Source organism: Sinocyclocheilus grahami, unplaced genomic scaffold (genome assembly GCF_001515645.1).
Source record: "Sinocyclocheilus grahami isolate Dianchi unplaced genomic scaffold, SAMN03320097.WGS_v1.1 scaffold295.1, whole genome shotgun sequence".
NCBI lineage: Eukaryota > Metazoa > Chordata > Actinopteri > Cypriniformes > Cyprinidae > Sinocyclocheilus > Sinocyclocheilus grahami.
In genome coordinates this window covers 1,459,458-1,476,520 of record NW_015505474.1, presented here as the reverse complement: position 1 = coordinate 1,476,520, position 17,063 = coordinate 1,459,458, and the positions used below count along the sequence as shown (strand labels likewise).

The following is a 17,063-nucleotide window of genomic DNA, read 5'->3' as shown; positions in this document are numbered from 1 at the left end:
TTACAAACATTATGGCATTTTTTTTAAATAAATATATATTTTATCATTTTAAAAATATTTTTAAAAAATAATACTAAAAATTGACTTTTGCTATTTAAATTGTATATTAAAATTATATTAATGGTAGGGCTGCACGATTAATCGAAATTAAATCGCAAAGGCGATAAATCGCGATTAGGCAGAAGCTGCGATTGACATGCGTATCTTTCAGTGAAGCACGGTTCTGTGATCAGTAGTAAATCTCCATCCGAAGGCCAGAGGGCACTCTCGTGTGGAAACAGGAAATCCCTATAGCGGTTGCTGAATAAACAGAATATTTTACTGCTTTGATTAATTCAACGTGACTAATAAACACACTATGACAATATATGGTTTATCGGAGTTCGTCTTATAATTTTTATTATAATAAAGTATATGATAATGCAATGCTAATGGACATAACCTTTATCACTGCTTAGAATACTATGAAATATGTTGCGTGCCTTATTCTGTGTAAGAAGCAACATCATCTCACAGAAGGATTTCATTCAAACACTCGACTGATGTTATGAAGTGAGTTTGGAGTAAAAACGTGTTATTAAATGTGGTATTTTCACGTGCTTTCAGGTGGAGCAGCATTTACTACACAGAGCCGTAGTTCACTGACAAGTTACGCAAACAGCTTTCATAATCACAGAACGATATCTTAGATTTCATAATCGCGCGATTATGAACACGATTTTGCATAGCTTGTCAGTGAGCTATGGCTCTGTGTAGTAAATGCTGCTCCATCTGAAAGCACGTGATGGAGATTTACTACTGATTACAGAACCGGCTTTACTTACAAGATGCGCATGACAATCATTTAGGCAGTTATGAATTTTGTAAAAACTGCAAATCATTTACTGAGTGTTAAGAACCTAATTTCACTGACCATTTGTCTAAAAACTACTTTAAGATTTTCAGACACTTCCTTTTGTACCCAGTTTGTGGAAATTGCCAGCTGATAAAAGAGGCTATGCTGACATGGCAATATCGTTGTGTGTTATCGCTGTGCAAAATGCTTCCTAGCCCCATAGTGAATTTTAGCTATTATTTAAAATCCTCTCCCTGCACTAAAATTCTGGCAAGCAAACTGGCATAAATGTTGCTGACATACTGTGCAAAAAATAGAGGAATAGGGTGAGACGTATTAAGTTATAATACGAGGCAGAATTTAAGGGCACTCTAAAAAACCCAATCTGCTCAGTCAAGACCCGGAGGTTTTGAAGCCACTAATTATAATTCAGTTAAAGCTGCTGCAACCTCTTGGGCCTTGGTCCCATGTAGGTCATTGGATGTCAGAGCGACAGGGCAATGTCTGAGCATTTGGACACAGACAAATTTGTTTTTTTTAGCTGTTTGAATGCCCCTGCCCGTGTCAGTTTTGCTCTCGGGGTGAACGTAGCTCTGGCAATTCCGTGATCCCAGAACCCCGAGGGGTGTTTGATGTCTCAGATGACTGCCTCAGACAAAACAACTGAATTTACTTTCTCTGAATGCGTGCTGTGTATGTAGTGTGTTGGCAGGAAAACGGTGGGGTTTTCTTTGTTGGTACGTGAAAGGGAAATCAACACACTCTCAAAGATTGTTTCATGTTCTTTCCCTTCCTCTGAAAAGTTTTCCCACTCCAGGCAGTCTATGTTGCTGCTGTTTGGAGATAAAATTGGTATTCTAACAAGTGCACACTGTGGTGGCTGAGGGGGAAAGAAGAAAAATCAAGTGCTTGAAATGGCAAATTGCGGTGATTCTCAGAATAATACCACAGCTGGAAATCAACCAACCAAAACTAGTGCTCAATGTGAATGTTATACATTAAAACAATTAATTATTGAACTAAAAGTATACTGATAGATATTGATATTATATCTCGCTTATCTGAGGCATTCACACTGGGAGCTATTTGCAGTGACAAGGCAAAGTAATTTCAAATGGTTATTTGAGGCAACAAAGTTAAGATAATTTTGACTTTGGTGAAAAGTGAAATGTGTAATTGCTGCTCCACCAGTGTTCCCTAAGGACATGTCACAATCCAAGATCATTTTCAAAGTGTTTTTTCTAAAAAACATCTGCTTTTGGTCAACACAGACACATAGCCTCACCCTAAACTCACACCATTGGTTGAGTCACTGTAAAGGACATGTCACAATCCAAGATCATTTTCAAAGTGTTTTTTCTAAAAAAACATCTGCTTTTGGTCAACACAGACACATAGCCTCACCCTAAACTCACACCATTGGTTGAGTCACTGTTGCTATGTTGGTCTGGTCTGCTCAAACAAAGCAATGTTTTGATAGTTATACATTCAAATGCCTAAATGGGGGTTACATACATAGGCGGCGGGTGAACCAACTCCAGGGAAAGGCTAAAAGCAGCCAAATGTATTAAACATCATAATCCTGTCTTTTTAGGCAAGAACCAGACATGGGTGTCATGTAGGCTAAAAAAATGTTTAATGGGACTGAATTTGTATTTAACGTGATTACAATTTAATAAAAACGTTAGAAATTGATAATTATATAACCTTTCCAAGGTTATTCAAACAGCGAATAAATTATATATAGAAAGTGACATTATCACTAACATTGATCCATTGCGAGTTTTAGCACTCTAAAATAAAAAACTATCGTTATAATCACTGAAGCTGTATACACTGTGAAATGAATCTCTTACTTACATTGTACATACATCTGCACTTTGTTGTTTATGATGAGAGAATTTGCAAGAGTCCGGAATTCAGTCAGCAAAAAAAATGTGAATGTGAAACAATTCACATTTTTAAGTCTCAACAAAACTGATCTGTTTCAACGATGACTCATCTGAATGCCTCTGATTGGCCATTGCATTCCTGTGCTCAACAGAATTGTGTGTGATTGGTTCAAATGCGCAACACTGTAAAAACTCTTAAAATGAAACATGGTGCAACATGAGCAGATTTTAATTTAATGCCGCAATCGACACTGTCTATTCATATTCACTTTGTTAGCAACAGACGTAATAGATTACATTTATTTGTGCAGGGGCATTTTTGTCCAATTTAGTGCCATTTTTGCCCCAAGTACCTGTGGCCACGGGAAGCCTAAGCCCATCATATCTAACTCACTTGAGGCGTTCACCTGGCAGCAATTTGCAGTGACAAATGTTTAATTAGAATTGACCATTTGAGGCGACAAAGTTGAGAAAGGTTTGACTTTGAGGAAATATGTAATTGTTGTTCACCTAAAGAAATCACAAGAATTAAGATTTTCAAACAGGTTTTCCAAACACATCTACCATTGGCCAACCAAACAGATAGCTCTGCTCCAAAATCATGCCATTGGTTGAGTCACTGGGCTAGTCTGCTTAAACAAACAGCAAGATTTTGATAACTCCACAGTAGGGCTGTGCAAAAAAATCCAATGCGATTTTCATGCTCATCTCATCAGTAAAGCCAGTTCTATGATTAGTAGTAAATCTCCAGCATGTGCTTTCAGATGGAGCGGCATTTACTACACAGAGCCATAGTTCACTGAAAAGCTACGCAAAATCACGTTCAAAATCGCAGGCGATTCATTGGCGATTATGAACGTGATTTTGCATAGCTTGCCCTACTCCACAGTTTTAACACTTATCTGGGAAATCAGTGGGTTACTTTATAGTTGTCTCTGCAGATTAAGCTGGTGATAGAAGTATTTTAATAAATATAAATAAATGTGCCTCATCACTCGTTTGACCTTTGGCTAGCATACCATTTGCCTGAATTTTTTAATTTTTTTCCTGCATATAATGGTCTTAGTACCTCTGATCTCATTTGCTTTTTCTTTGACTCTCTCTCATCTCCAAGAGGTTCATATTTGGACTATGAAGTAATGTACAGACTAAAGTAACTCCTAGTCTGGTCCACCTGCTTTCACAAGCTGTAATTAGCATTAGCCTCTAGTCCTAATTAAATCGCAGATACGCTGTGTGATAACTCGACGTGAGAAAACGGAAAGGGTTTCAGGTCTCCACAAAAGCACGAAGCTTGGCGGAATAAAGGAAGAAAGAGATGGTCTTAATTGTTTCCTTGCTGTTGCTAGCGCATGCTATTTTTGTCTTTTGAAAGGACAGTGGTGATAAATTGCTAGCATACAATGCCGCCGTTAAAAGACAAGGCAGGAAGAAAGAACATGGATAGAAATGCAGGCACATAGTGAATACAACTTCGCATAAGCGCAGATGCGTCATTCCCATTTAAACAGAGGTTTGATTTTTAAGCTAAGTGGATTTCGAATGCAAAATGTATTTGCATCTTTGATTAATTTAAAGCTGTTTAAATACTTTCTCCTATACCAGAAAAGAACTCTAAGTTAGTCATGTGTAGCTTGATTTTTCTGAAAATGTCTTAACACTGCAGCACTTAACATACTCATTTGATTGTGCAACTACTTAGTTGTTAAATTTTAAATTGTGGCATTACAACCCTACTGTGATAATACAAGAGTTGAAAGATCTCCCAAATGTACTATTACTTCATTTAAATCACTGAAAGCCAAATGGTCCTTCAGTCAGTGTTGTGTTTGGAGAGGTTGTTTTTAATGAATCCAGCAGAGACTGATAGTTATCTCATGTGTTAAAATGCTGCTATGAGGCCTCTACTGTAATATTGGGGTGACCTTGTATTTGGACAGACCTTTTCAGTGTGGAGCAGTACTGGTGGAGTGTTTCCTCAAGGCACTAGTGAGTAGACTAACTAATTAGATCTTTATCTGATGGGGTCAGAGCTCAGTGAACAGAGGGATGGAAATGAGCCGATGTGACTGGGGATGAGAAAGTTAAACTGCTGGCATTGAAAGCTATAAAGAATGTAATATATATGGTTGATCAGGGGATAGTCGTCACAAGGAGAAATTGTCATAAGAGATGTATCTCAATAATTATAAGGTTTTCAAAAGTCCATTTAAAATAGAATTTACTGTTTAAAATTGATCGAAAATCCTGTTTATTTACAGATACCATTGTGACAACATGCCCCACTATTAGTTAATTGGGTCTTCAGTGAGATATCTTTATAATTCTGGTCAACAGTGGTGGAAATATTTAATATATTTTTTGCACGTCAGCATTTAATACTCACAGTTGGAATTTTGAAAACCATTAGCAAGCACCATTAATTCATCATTCTGTGTTTATCCCAGTACAGTGTGGGGTATTAACATTTATTAGTTTGAAGGTGTTTGAGATACTCCACTGGGTATAATATCTTTTGATAGTTTAATGTGCAACAATCATCTGGCATATTGAAGCTACATTATGCAACCTTTTTAGGATAACTTTTACAATTATGGCTGTTTAAGTAGTGCTATGTAAAGCTTTTTTCTCATAAGCGGGGTAATTTATACTACCTTTAGAATTACATCTATTCACATTCAATTTGCATAAAAGTCTTCTGCGTTATTTGCATGCAATGCACGTTTCCTTTGACATAACCAACATGTTTACACGCATACATTCATAGCCATACAAATACAAACAGTTGCACACAAACATTCCTTTCGCATTTTCTTGGGCATAATTTATATTTGTGAGTATTTAATGAGGCTGATGTAAAAGAGTTTTAAAGCTCCTTAGCTAATGTTGTTTTTACAGAGATGAAAAGACCAGCACACATGTTTCAGTCTTGAGGGACTGAAGGATTGACAGTTACGAAAGTATCACGTGGTTATCACGTGGTAAATCAGCTGACGTCAGTTGAGGAATTGAATTGTCAATTTCAATCTTGAGTATAGGCACCAGGGAAAACAGGTTCTCTGTTTCTGTGAGGACTTTAGGAATGAGAAGTGACTATTGTAAAATTGGATGCTTGAATTCTATACTGAGTGGCTATGCAGTGTTGCTTAGGTTTTATTATGTAGGGTTTCGTGACAATATTTGTAGTAAATGGATTATTAAAATTTTGTTCTGTGTTAATTTAATTCAAATTATGAAATAAACATTTTGTCAGCGGTGTCTCCGTACAGAGGTAGTTTAGAAAATTTATGAATTAGCATCAGCAGGAGGCCTGTTGAGCATTCAGTGATTTATTAGAAGTTACAAAATTAACCTGAGGCTTGATGTCTATAGAGTGAAACTCCTATAACCCAAATATAACATCATATATCACACTGTAAGTATGGTAAGTTTGGTTAACATTGTTTTTAATGGTTAATTCTAGTAGAAAGAGGTGCTTGGACAATATTGGTATTGAGGCATTTAGAGACTGACTGGCACTACTTGAAGCTTACCAGCGTAAACTTTCCTAAACATTCTAGTGCATAACTTCACTGACCAAGTAACTCACATGCACATACAAACGTGTGTGCACACACACATACACAAACAAACACCTTCCTGTTTTGTTAAGCCACTGTAGCTGTGCTACGAAAATGTTTTATAACAAAGGAAGCAAACTTTCTTTCTGCAAAAGAGTGACATGTAGAATGGTGGTGTTTGGATAATGGTAATCCTAAATGAATCCTCAGAGGCGCTGTAAAACCTCAGTGACTTACAAAGACTAATGGCTGTTCTACATTCTGGTCCCTAATTATGCTGTCATTTATGCTTTCTTTTATAACAATTTTGAGGCTTTATTGTTTAGTTGTACCAATAAGGTTTTACATAATCAAACATTGTTGACTTATAAAACTAGTGCAGTAAAGACACAGTTATATGCCTTTAGAAATTTGAATACATATGTGGTCTTCTAAATCTGGTTTTGTTTATAATTAAAGCATAAAAACATTAATTTCTCAATTTTCTCTCCCCCACCCTTTGTCTCACCCTTTGTACAGATCCAAAGACTGACAGACTGAAAACATTGCTCAGCAGTTCAAAAAGGGAGCAGTCAAGAAGTCAAAGACCATGAGTTACAGCTGTGGCAAGCGACGCTATAAACCTAAAACACGGACCATGTAAAATGGGGACTATGTTTGGCATTATGGTCCCTGAACAGCTGTGACTGCCCTCAAAAAACATTTTTCCCCGAACCTGTGTCTTTGTAATCCTATTGGCCATACATCTCCTGTGATAATTTATTCTTATTTTGAACCCTAACCTCTTTCGTTTCCCACCTTGATCAAAACAAATCCAGTTTTTACTCCAAAATGGCCTGCAGTTTCAGCTTAACTTGTGCTTTTCCACCCTCCTTTCTTATCCTCTCTCTTCCTATTTTTCTCCTTCTCCATGTACCTTCTTTTGTGAGGGGTGACTGCTGGCTAATTGAGGGGGATAAAGGCTATGTGTGGCTGGCAATCTGCAGTCAGAACCAGCCTCCATATGAGACAATCCCACTGCACATTAACAACACCGTCCATGATTTACGGCTGAATGAGAACAAGCTCAAAGCAATTTTCTTCAGCTCCCTCAGCAGATTCACCAACCTTACCGACCTCAACCTCACCAAGAATGAACTCTCCTACATTGAGGACGGTGCCTTTGCGGGACAGGCCAATCTACAGGTCTTGCAGTTGGGATATAACAAGCTAACCAACCTCACCGAAGGGATGCTGCGAGGGTTGGGTCGAATGCAGTGCCTGTATCTGCAGCATAACCTTATAGAGGTAATTGCAACCAATGCCTTCTGGGAGTGCCCAAGCCTTAGCAGTCTCGATCTTTCCTCTAACAAATTAGCAAAGCTGGATTCATCCACCTTCACCATTTTGGGTGGGCGGCTAATAGTGTGTGAACTGGCTGGAAATCCTTTCCATTGTGGCTGTGACTTGTATGGCTTCCTTATCTGGCTAGAGGCATTTGACAATGTCACTCACACCTATGACAGGCTCCAGTGTGAGACCCCAAAAGAACTTTTTGGTTACCCTCTCCTGAGTCCTAGAGGTAATCATGGAAGAAATGCTCGTTCTATCCTGTCATCCATGTGTAAAAATGGAGTTATTGTTAGTGGCATAACTGCCCTGCCTCCTGACTTAGACTATTCTGGGATGGGGATAGATATTTATGATCATATGGGACCTTCTTACCAGCCCACAGCTTCCTCAACCACAGACCCCACATACAGCCCCACCATTAAGTTGCAAATGGTCTCCCTCTCTTCCGCATCCCTCTTGGTTCAAATACCCAAGCCCTACAGTAAGATGTATATTTTAGTGCAGTACAACCACACCTATGTGTCAGACATCATGAACTTAAAAAACAAGAATGAGATTGTCAAACTAAACAATCTAAATCCCCACACAAATTATACCTTTTGTGTTGCCTCCATTCGCAATTCCCAGCGGTACAATCACACTTGTCTGTATTTTGCAACTCGGGCTCCAGGTCCTGATGACTTGCGAGCAACCCCTTCTACCACCACCCATTATATTATGACCATTCTAGGCTGCCTGTTTGGGATGGTCATTGTGTTGGGCTTGGTGTACTACTGCTTACGTAGGCGTCGAATGCAAGAGGAAAAGGAAAAGTCTATTAGTGTTAAGAAAACTATCTTAGAGATGCGCTATGGGCCAGAAGCAGCTGCTGCAGCAGCCAAGGATCCTTCAGCCTTGCAGAAACTCCATGACCAGTCCCATCATCAACACCACCACGGCAAGTTGTCCCAGTCAGCATCCTCCAGCTTGGGCATCCTTCATAGTTCAGCTAACACCACCTCTTCTCGACTTTCTTCCCTTCCACAAGTGGAGAAGATGGCTACATCTTTCTCAGAGGCCATGGCCAATAAGGGCAACTACATGGATGTAAGAACATCAGCAGGAGGAGAGGAGCGAGTAAGAGATGGAGTTGTAACAGGGTCAGGGAATGAAATCACAAGGGATGAAAATGGAATTAATGGAGGAGATGACTCTGATGATGATGGCCGAGATTCAACATCGGAGATCTCTACCATTGCCAAGGAGGTGGACAAGGTAAATCAGATTATCAATAACTGCATTGATGCACTCAAACTAGACTCTGTAGCTGTTGTGGCAGCAGCTGCGGCCACTGCAACTACAGCGGATAACACTGCCTCTCCACCACCTCCTAGTGTCCCTTCATTAGCCAGGGGACTAATTCCACTTTCCCCTACCATCACAGAGTCATGCCATATCATGTCGTCCCCTAAAATCCGTCCTCCACCCCCTGTTCCTCTTGTTTTGCCCCTTTCTGAGCGGCCCGGCATCAGCGGAGGTGGGTTTCTCTCCCCTCCCTACAGGGACCCACCCCCAGCTACAGCATCACGGCCATTGCAGAGGCAACTCAGTGCAGATGCTGCAGTTGTTTCTATCAACTCTGTTAAAAATCGCTGCAGCGTTTCTTCCGGTGGCTCTGTCAAAAATGCTCGGGTCTTCAGTCTGGAAGTCCCAGACCCTCGAAGCACAGAGCCATGCAAATACCCTGAGAAAGGCAGCCCTGTTCGGTGCGGGGAGCCACTGGAGAGGTTGCCCTTAATAGGGGTTCATGGAGTCAGTAATGGCAGAGGAGATGGTGGCAGTGGGGGTGGAGGGGGAGCCGGTGGTGGCAGTGGTGGTTCAGGTGGGTGTGGTGTTGTGGTCGGAGGTGGGGGCAGCACAGCTCAGCAGCACCACTTGGAGGTGCACCCAGACTACCACTGCTCAGAGCACCGACACTCCTTCCCCGCCCTCTACTATGAGGGTGCCACTGACTCCCCTGCCCAGAAAGTCTCCTTTCTAAAGCCTCTCACTCGCACCAAGAAGGACACTGCCTATTCACAGCTTTCTCCCCGTCACCACAATTACTCAGGGTATTCCTCTAGCCCTGAGTACTCCTCTGAGAGCACTCTTAAAATCTGGGAGCGCTTTCGACCATACAAGAAAAGCCCCCGTGAAGAGGCCTACATAGCCGCTGGTCATGCTCTTCGAAAGAAAGTGCAGTTTGCAAAGGATGAGGATCTCCATGACATTCTGGACTACTGGAAGGGGGTGTCAGCACAGCAGAAACTGTGATGCTTGTAAGAGACATGACAGCAGGAGGAGAGGTTGTGGAGAAAAGGACAGATGACTCTTGAGACAGCTCGGCAGACTCCATCAGCAGGTGCTTTGGTTCCTATAGGCCACCACAGAGACAAGTCTTCTAAAAGAGACAGAATTAAGCAGGTGTTCCAAGCTCATTAAGGCATAGATAAGCAACCAACCAGAAATGCAGAGGAAGTGGCACATAAAAAGGCATCCAGTTTCAGTTTAGAATACCTCCATTTTACCTTGTGTACCACCTATGTCTTAAATTAGGAATTAGTGGTTTTATTTTATAAATGCCTGAATATAATCTCAAGAGATGATGGTAACTGATGCTTGTCAAGATGATTGTTTTACAATGTTAATTAAGAAGGAAAAAAGAAATGTTGGCTGAAGCCACAGGTCAAAACATGGATACCCTTTTCCCTCTCATTCCCTAATGTTTGCTCAAGCAAAGCATATTCATTGATTTGGGACACCTACACAAATTTTACACAGCATGTGCAGCCATTTGGACATGCTTTATATTCAAGCAGTGTGGCAATTTGATAAAACACACAATGTTAATTCCTTTTTGGCATTCATTTGTGGCACAGCCAGCTTCAAAGACATTTTTCTCTTCATTTGTACTCTTTAGCCAGTTTTTATTCTAAGAAGGGAAAGAGTAAAATGAGTGAAGCTTTATGTCTCAATTTGATTTTACAAGTGGCAGCTAGATATAGACCCCAATGTAGTAATAGGCTGAAATACCCAAGACTTACAGTTGTGTATTAAATGTTGAGGCAGGTTACACAAAGAGTTTGCTTTGTTTAGCCTGATGGGAGGTAAAATGCCAAAGCTTAACCGAATGACACACTTTCATAAAACGCCAAACCTAATTTGGAAGCTATAATTTCATGAAAAGTTAAATATATAATTTCATAATAACTGAGTTGCTGGTGTTTGAGTAAAACTTTTCAATGATCTATTAAGTTTATCACAGGCACAGAACACCTTGAACAGGCTTCACATGTGTAAACTACTTTTTTTTCTGCCATTGATTCCACAGAATCAGATGCCATATTTGAATTTAAATGATTACTTGGTCAGATCTTCTTTCACTGAAATAGTATAGTAGCTCTGCTGTTATTTTTCCTTACTGATCTGACCTTCTGTTTCCTGTTATAACCCACTTTTCTTGACCTAATGTCAGCTGTGGTCAAACTAGGGATGGTATGAAACTAATTCAATTATTTCTCACATCTCATTTTTTAAGACCTTGTTATTGTCCTTGTATGGCTTTATAGGGAAAATTAATTAGTAATTTGCAGCAGAGGAGTCAAGAGGTCACAGAGGTGCTAATTGTATTAACACTGCCAGATTGGAGAAGTGATTGAAATTAATCTCGCCCTTTCCGGTCAGGTCATCACCTAGAATGCATCCCTGGAGTTTTGCTGGTTCGCCCGTGGCAATGAAAGTCAAGCTAAAGCTCCTTTTCCTCAGAGCGATTTATTAAAATATACACCTCAAGCTCTTCAAAATAGGCCTATGGGCTTTGAAATTTCAGGCAAGGGCATTTTTGATGACAAACATTAGCATTTGTTGTTTATATCATATGGTTAACATCCACTGGGTTCTCACAGCATTGACTGCAAACATCATTAGAATTCAACCTGTACATGGAAATTGATTTTCCGTTTATGGTCAGGTCATCACCTAGAATGCATCCCTGGAGTTTTGCTGGTTCGCCCGTGGCAATGAAAGTCAAGCTAAAGCTCTTTTTCCTCAGAGCGATTTATTAAAATATACACCTCAAGCTCTTCAAAATAGGCCTATGGGCTTTGAAATTTCAGGCAAGGGCATTTTTGATGACAAACATTAGCATTTGTTGTTTATATCATATGGTTAACATCCACTGGGTTCTCACAGCATTGACCGCAAACATCATTAGAATTCAACCTGTACATGGAAATTGATTTTCCGTTTACAGTCACATTTGGCCAGCGTTGAAACTTATGAACTCTCAACATGCATCAACAATGTCACATCATCCTTCAAGGTTCAAAATCAATGCTCGGTAATTGAGAATTGACAGTGTCGAGTCAAAATTCAGAGGTTTGCCTTGTGAGCCATTTTACTAAAACCTCTCAGAGGGAATTCAAGATTGCACTCAATCACAGTCTATGCGATGAAAAGACAAGATGCATGTTTAGTAATTGGTTACCCTGTTAAGAAAGAAGCTATATTAATGCTTCAGCTAATGTTTTGTTTTTGTTGTGTATATCTGTATAGAATAGTGCCAGAGGAGAGTATACATGGATTGATATGAATATCACTGACAAACGCAGACCCATAGCTAGAGCTTGCAACAAAACGACGAACCCACACATGCAAATATTCCACCATCATTAACTTTCTTGAAATCTCATTTATTCCTATTTAAGACTCCAAAAGTTGTTTTTTCCCTACTATTTTCCTAAATTCAGTTTGGAGATGAGTTTTCTAAACAGCCTCGAGGCTTGCATTATTGCACTGTGGTTGGGAGATACCAAACTAAGACAATTGGAGAGAAATTATTATGCTCTTGGAATGTTTTAAGTATAAGTACATTGTTGGCATATGGGAATGACAGTTATTTGTGGTTTGCTTTCCTGCTGACAAATTGGTTTTTGGTAATGTGTGTGTATGGTCTTAAAGATATACAATGTTGATCTGATGTAACTGATGGCTGACTGTGAAAACTGTGACAAACACAACCAACAAGAGAACAATCTATACTAACAATTGTTACACACAGTATATGTACAAGTAGTATTAGATTTCCAATGGGTATGTCCAGTGAAAACTAAATCACTGTATGTGTACACGTACATACAAACACGCACATATACACAAAGACATATGCAGAGTCTACAATCTACACTTACTGTATAAGTTTACAGACACATAGTCTTAAAAGTGCCCTCTTGGCACTAAAACAAAGAGCAAATTATTTTAAAGGACGGTGCCAAACATTTGTAAGATTGTAACTGTTATTTATTTGTCAAAGTAACATCATTATTTTATGATTGAAATGTTGTTGTAGTTGGCATTTATTTAATGTGATTTTAAATTTCGGATAACACTACATAAACATAATGGATTCATTTTTGTCCCCCAGAATGCCCTCCTGATCAGGTGTACTCAAGGCCAAAACCCAGATGCTTTTGCATATAATTTTGATGTGGATTGTGTTTTGATTGATTCCCAGTTATATTACTTGGCTTAATACATCCTAATGCTGTCCAAATTAATATAATTAATGAATAATTTACATCAGGGCTGTATTGCTTTGTATAAAAAAGACATACTGCAGGTTTCCTAAGAGCTCAAGCAGTTTTGCTCACATAAATGGCACTGTAACTCCCACAACATGGGTGAGTAAAGTTCCCCTCTCTGTATGGTTTTACAGAGAACTATAGTTTCAACAATTTCTGTCCTCCCACTAATAAAGTTTTAAGCAACGAATAACTTATGGCCTACAATTCTCTGGCCTCCTACCATCTTGTCCGCGGAGATAGTAAGCCTTTCAAAACCAACCATTGTCCTCTGATGCTCTTGTCAAATTTAGTTGCATGTTCAGAGTGTGATGAAGCCTTTTTGCTCTTTTTTTCCCCTCCCTTTTTCCTGCTAATGTATTGTGCCAGCGATTTCTCTTTCATATCTCTATTCCGCATGCTCCAGCTGAGCATTCGTGCTTGTGCTCCTGAAGCCTTGATAAAATGAATTTGGTGTGCGGTTAGAAAACACAGAAATTATTTCTTGTTTTAATGAGCTGTATGTACTTTTGGCTGCTTTAATCAGGACAGGCCCCCTCAAGACCCCTGAATAGACACCAGAACGAGGAATAAAATGTCATTCACAGTCTCATGGCACCACTCCGGGTTTAATGCAAAAAGACTCAAATCGTAGAGCATTCCCAACCCCCTTATCTCGAGATGGGTATTAACTCAGCAGGTCAACCAAGACCTCAGAGAAGAACCCACTGTGACTGAGGCTCGAGTTTTGCGTGCCTTTCAGTCAAACAATTTTTGAGTAATAAGTAAACCGAGCCTGGGGAAGAGAGCAAATGTATTTAAGTGATGGATTGGCATGTGTTTTAAATATATCTTAAGTAATAAGTTCAGGTTTCATGTAGATTGCCAATTCAGTTTATTCACTTTTATGGCAGATTTTTGTTTTGTTAAGGTTTGCAAACTGCCTCGTTTTATGTGAAAACTATTTGAAGTTAACATGAAAAGTGCACTTTTTTGGTGCATGATTCATCTTCATGTTATTCCAAAGAAAATTAATCATTTTTTGTTAGAGGTAATAACTTGTTTTCCATGATTTTCCTTTTCAGCAGATGTCATTACCTGTTGTTTAACGTTATCCAGCTTTTTTTGTAGGAAATGCATACCTTCAGAAACTTTTCTAGTAGTTAATTGTGTCATTTTGTTTAAAGTTAATGTAAGTTAAGTTTACAGCAAAATATCAAGTAAAGGTAGATTTGAAGAAGCACCATTGCGATACGTGGAGAGGCTCTTGAGGCTGAACTTGACCTTCGATGTCTACATCCAGATCCAAAAGTCTCCTCAAAAGAAGTGTTTCAAGAGGTCAGGCTCCATATTCTGGTATGTATCACCCACTTTTTCGAATTCAAACAATTCCCAGTACACATAACATTGATTGCATATCCTGTTATGCCACATTAGAGAAATAAAATGGGTTTTGAATGCTGTTTCATGTTGATTTTATATCAGAATTGAGTTGGCACAGTCTACAAGAGCCTAAAGGCACTTTAAAGCCTAACTTTAAAGTTTCAGTAGCAAACATTACCGGTCAATTCCGCCAAACATTGTACACTTCCTGTAAGGCAGGCAACGTCTAGAGGTATGATAGGAAGATAATTCAGCCGCCTTCATACTGTGAGGGTCAAGCTAAAGTTGAGGGCTACAACTGAGCAAGCAGGGAAAAAGACACAAGACCACAGTTATTTTTGAGAGAAAACAGAAAAAAAAGTTAAAACGCCAAAGATGTGGCTCAAGGCACGACTCGACCTGATTCATTTTTAATGTGCCTCAAACTTCCTTAGATCTTGTAAGTTCTGTCAGGTTGCGAAAAGTTCTGTTATATACACTTTTAATGGCTATGTACTGTATATGTGTTCTTGTGTGCCAGTTTTGAGGAAATGGTCTACAGGGGGGTCTTTTGGAAATGGCGTTTGTAATGCTTTTCATCTTAAGCAGGGATTTAATTACCCCTATATACCAAAGCCGAGGGATTGCTGCTTTTTATCACGCCGTGAAAAGATTAAAATGTCCCTTAATAGGTTTTATTTCCTGCCTGTTTTGTTATTAGCTGTCAAGACCGGTAGACTGTTAGATAAATACATTAGTTTACAGCATCTCAGCTTTGTTGAGAAAATATGCCGTTCAATTTCATATTTGCAGCCCCTTGGAGTAATAATAAATATGGTTTATTCTGCAGGTTGCATTGATGAGTCCGGATAGGCAACAATATTGTCCAAAGGCACATTTGACCTCTCTCATGTGTTAGATGCATCAATTTCTTGTTTAACCAGGCAATCAATCTTTTCATGATGACGATAGGAGCATCTGATTTTTTTATTCATACAATTTGAAAACACCTCACAGCATTTTTCCGACCCCTTTGAGGTTTGTGAGCTACAGATGATGTGGATATTTCATTCAGAGATGAGTGAAATGCTTCGCAAGGAACCCCAGAGATGCGGCATATACGCAGCGGTAAAAGAGACTTGTTTTTCTCTCATATCCCGCTGTATGTGCACAATACTGCTATCCACGATCACTAAATTGAACGCCTCCGGTTATCACAACGAGAATTACTTTTATACATGTACAATGTATGAGTTTGAGAAAAAGCGATAAATGTGAAAAGGAGTTTAGGTAGAAATTCAAAAAGCAGTTTGTTTCGACCTTCAGGCGTGATGTTCCATTTAGAAACATGCAAAGTGGATGTGCCACACTAGAGTGACTGAGAAAACAGATAAAAGAGGAAACACAATGAGATGTTCGCTCAAGAAGGAAGAGGATGAAAACACAAATCCTCTTAAAGTGAGGGACATGGTTTTGCTCTTTGATTTTCCTCTCACTTTAAAAGTCAGCTTGAAACGGCGTTTGCAAACCATGTTACTATAGTGTTATGGGACAGGTTTTTATGTGAAACAGGATATTCATTGAGATCAGAATATAGTGTGGGATATGATTCTATCCATTGGGAGTTGTTTGGATAGTGGAAATTGTCTCAATATTAAAGGTGGTTAGAGGGGAGGGGTTGAAAAATAACAGGACTTAAATTTCAGATGAAGAGGAAAGTAAGTAATTTCTATATATGTTGATAAAAGATTACAAAGGCAAACGTTTTTCTTTTCCTTTGGAACACTGATGAAATGTTCATAAGACCAGGAACATGGTAAAGTAAATTATCTATTTGGGTTTCATGATTTATTTATTTTTTTAAACAAAGTTTCACCTCACATCTTGCTGAGGGAGTAGATAATTACAAAGCTATGCGTTGCATAAAAAGCAAATTGTGGTTACAACTGCATTTTGGGTTTATGTTGAAGTGCATTTGACTAAATAAAAAAAATAAAAAAACCTAAAGCAGCACAACTGTTCCCATTCAGTCAGTCACGTTCTACGTTACGTCAGTGACTGACGAATTGGGATCTCGCCCGAGAGCCCAATCCCCTTCGAGTGTTAACTAAACAAGCCAATGACAGTTGGCGTGCGTGTTTCGCCACGCGCACCCCGCCCCGCAGCGCGGGTATAAAAGGAGAGCGCGTGCAAACGCACATCAGCTTTTCGCTTCGGAGCCGAGCCTTCTACAGGACGAATCTCCGCGAGTGTTTGGGAGAAACAGCTGGCGTTGGTGTGACGGCGTATCAGCGGGGGTTGCCATCCAGGCTGCTGAAACCTCGGCGGGCTGCAGCTTCCATTCTGCGGTCTCGCCGCGACCTCCCCTGGGCGCTTCAGCGCTTTCACTAAAAGAGTGTTTTTCCTCCTAAAAGAGCAAATTCTAAAAAGAGCTTCACGAGCGACGGGCGTCTTTTTAAAGATGGCTTCCCGCTCGTGCGTTTCTGGATGCGGTCATTTCCTGCCT

The 17,063-nt window shown here is 39.6% G+C and overlaps 1 protein-coding gene across 3 annotated transcripts in view; it reads left to right on the top strand.

Annotated features, from left to right (window-relative positions):
- The window catches only part of LOC107600993 (protein phosphatase 1 regulatory subunit 29-like), a 115,305-nt gene extending 104,882 nt beyond the window's left edge, over nt 1-10,423 (top strand). For all 3 annotated transcript variants that reach the window (XM_016293000.1, XM_016292998.1, XM_016292999.1), the window contains one exon: nt 6,807-10,423. In XM_016293000.1, coding sequence (XP_016148486.1) covers nt 7,119-9,911 — 2,793 coding nt within the window. In that variant the 5' untranslated portion in view covers nt 6,807-7,118 and the 3' untranslated portion in view covers nt 9,912-10,423. The remainder of the gene's footprint in view (nt 1-6,806) is intronic.
- Nucleotides 10,424-17,063: the final 6,640 nt, after the last annotated feature.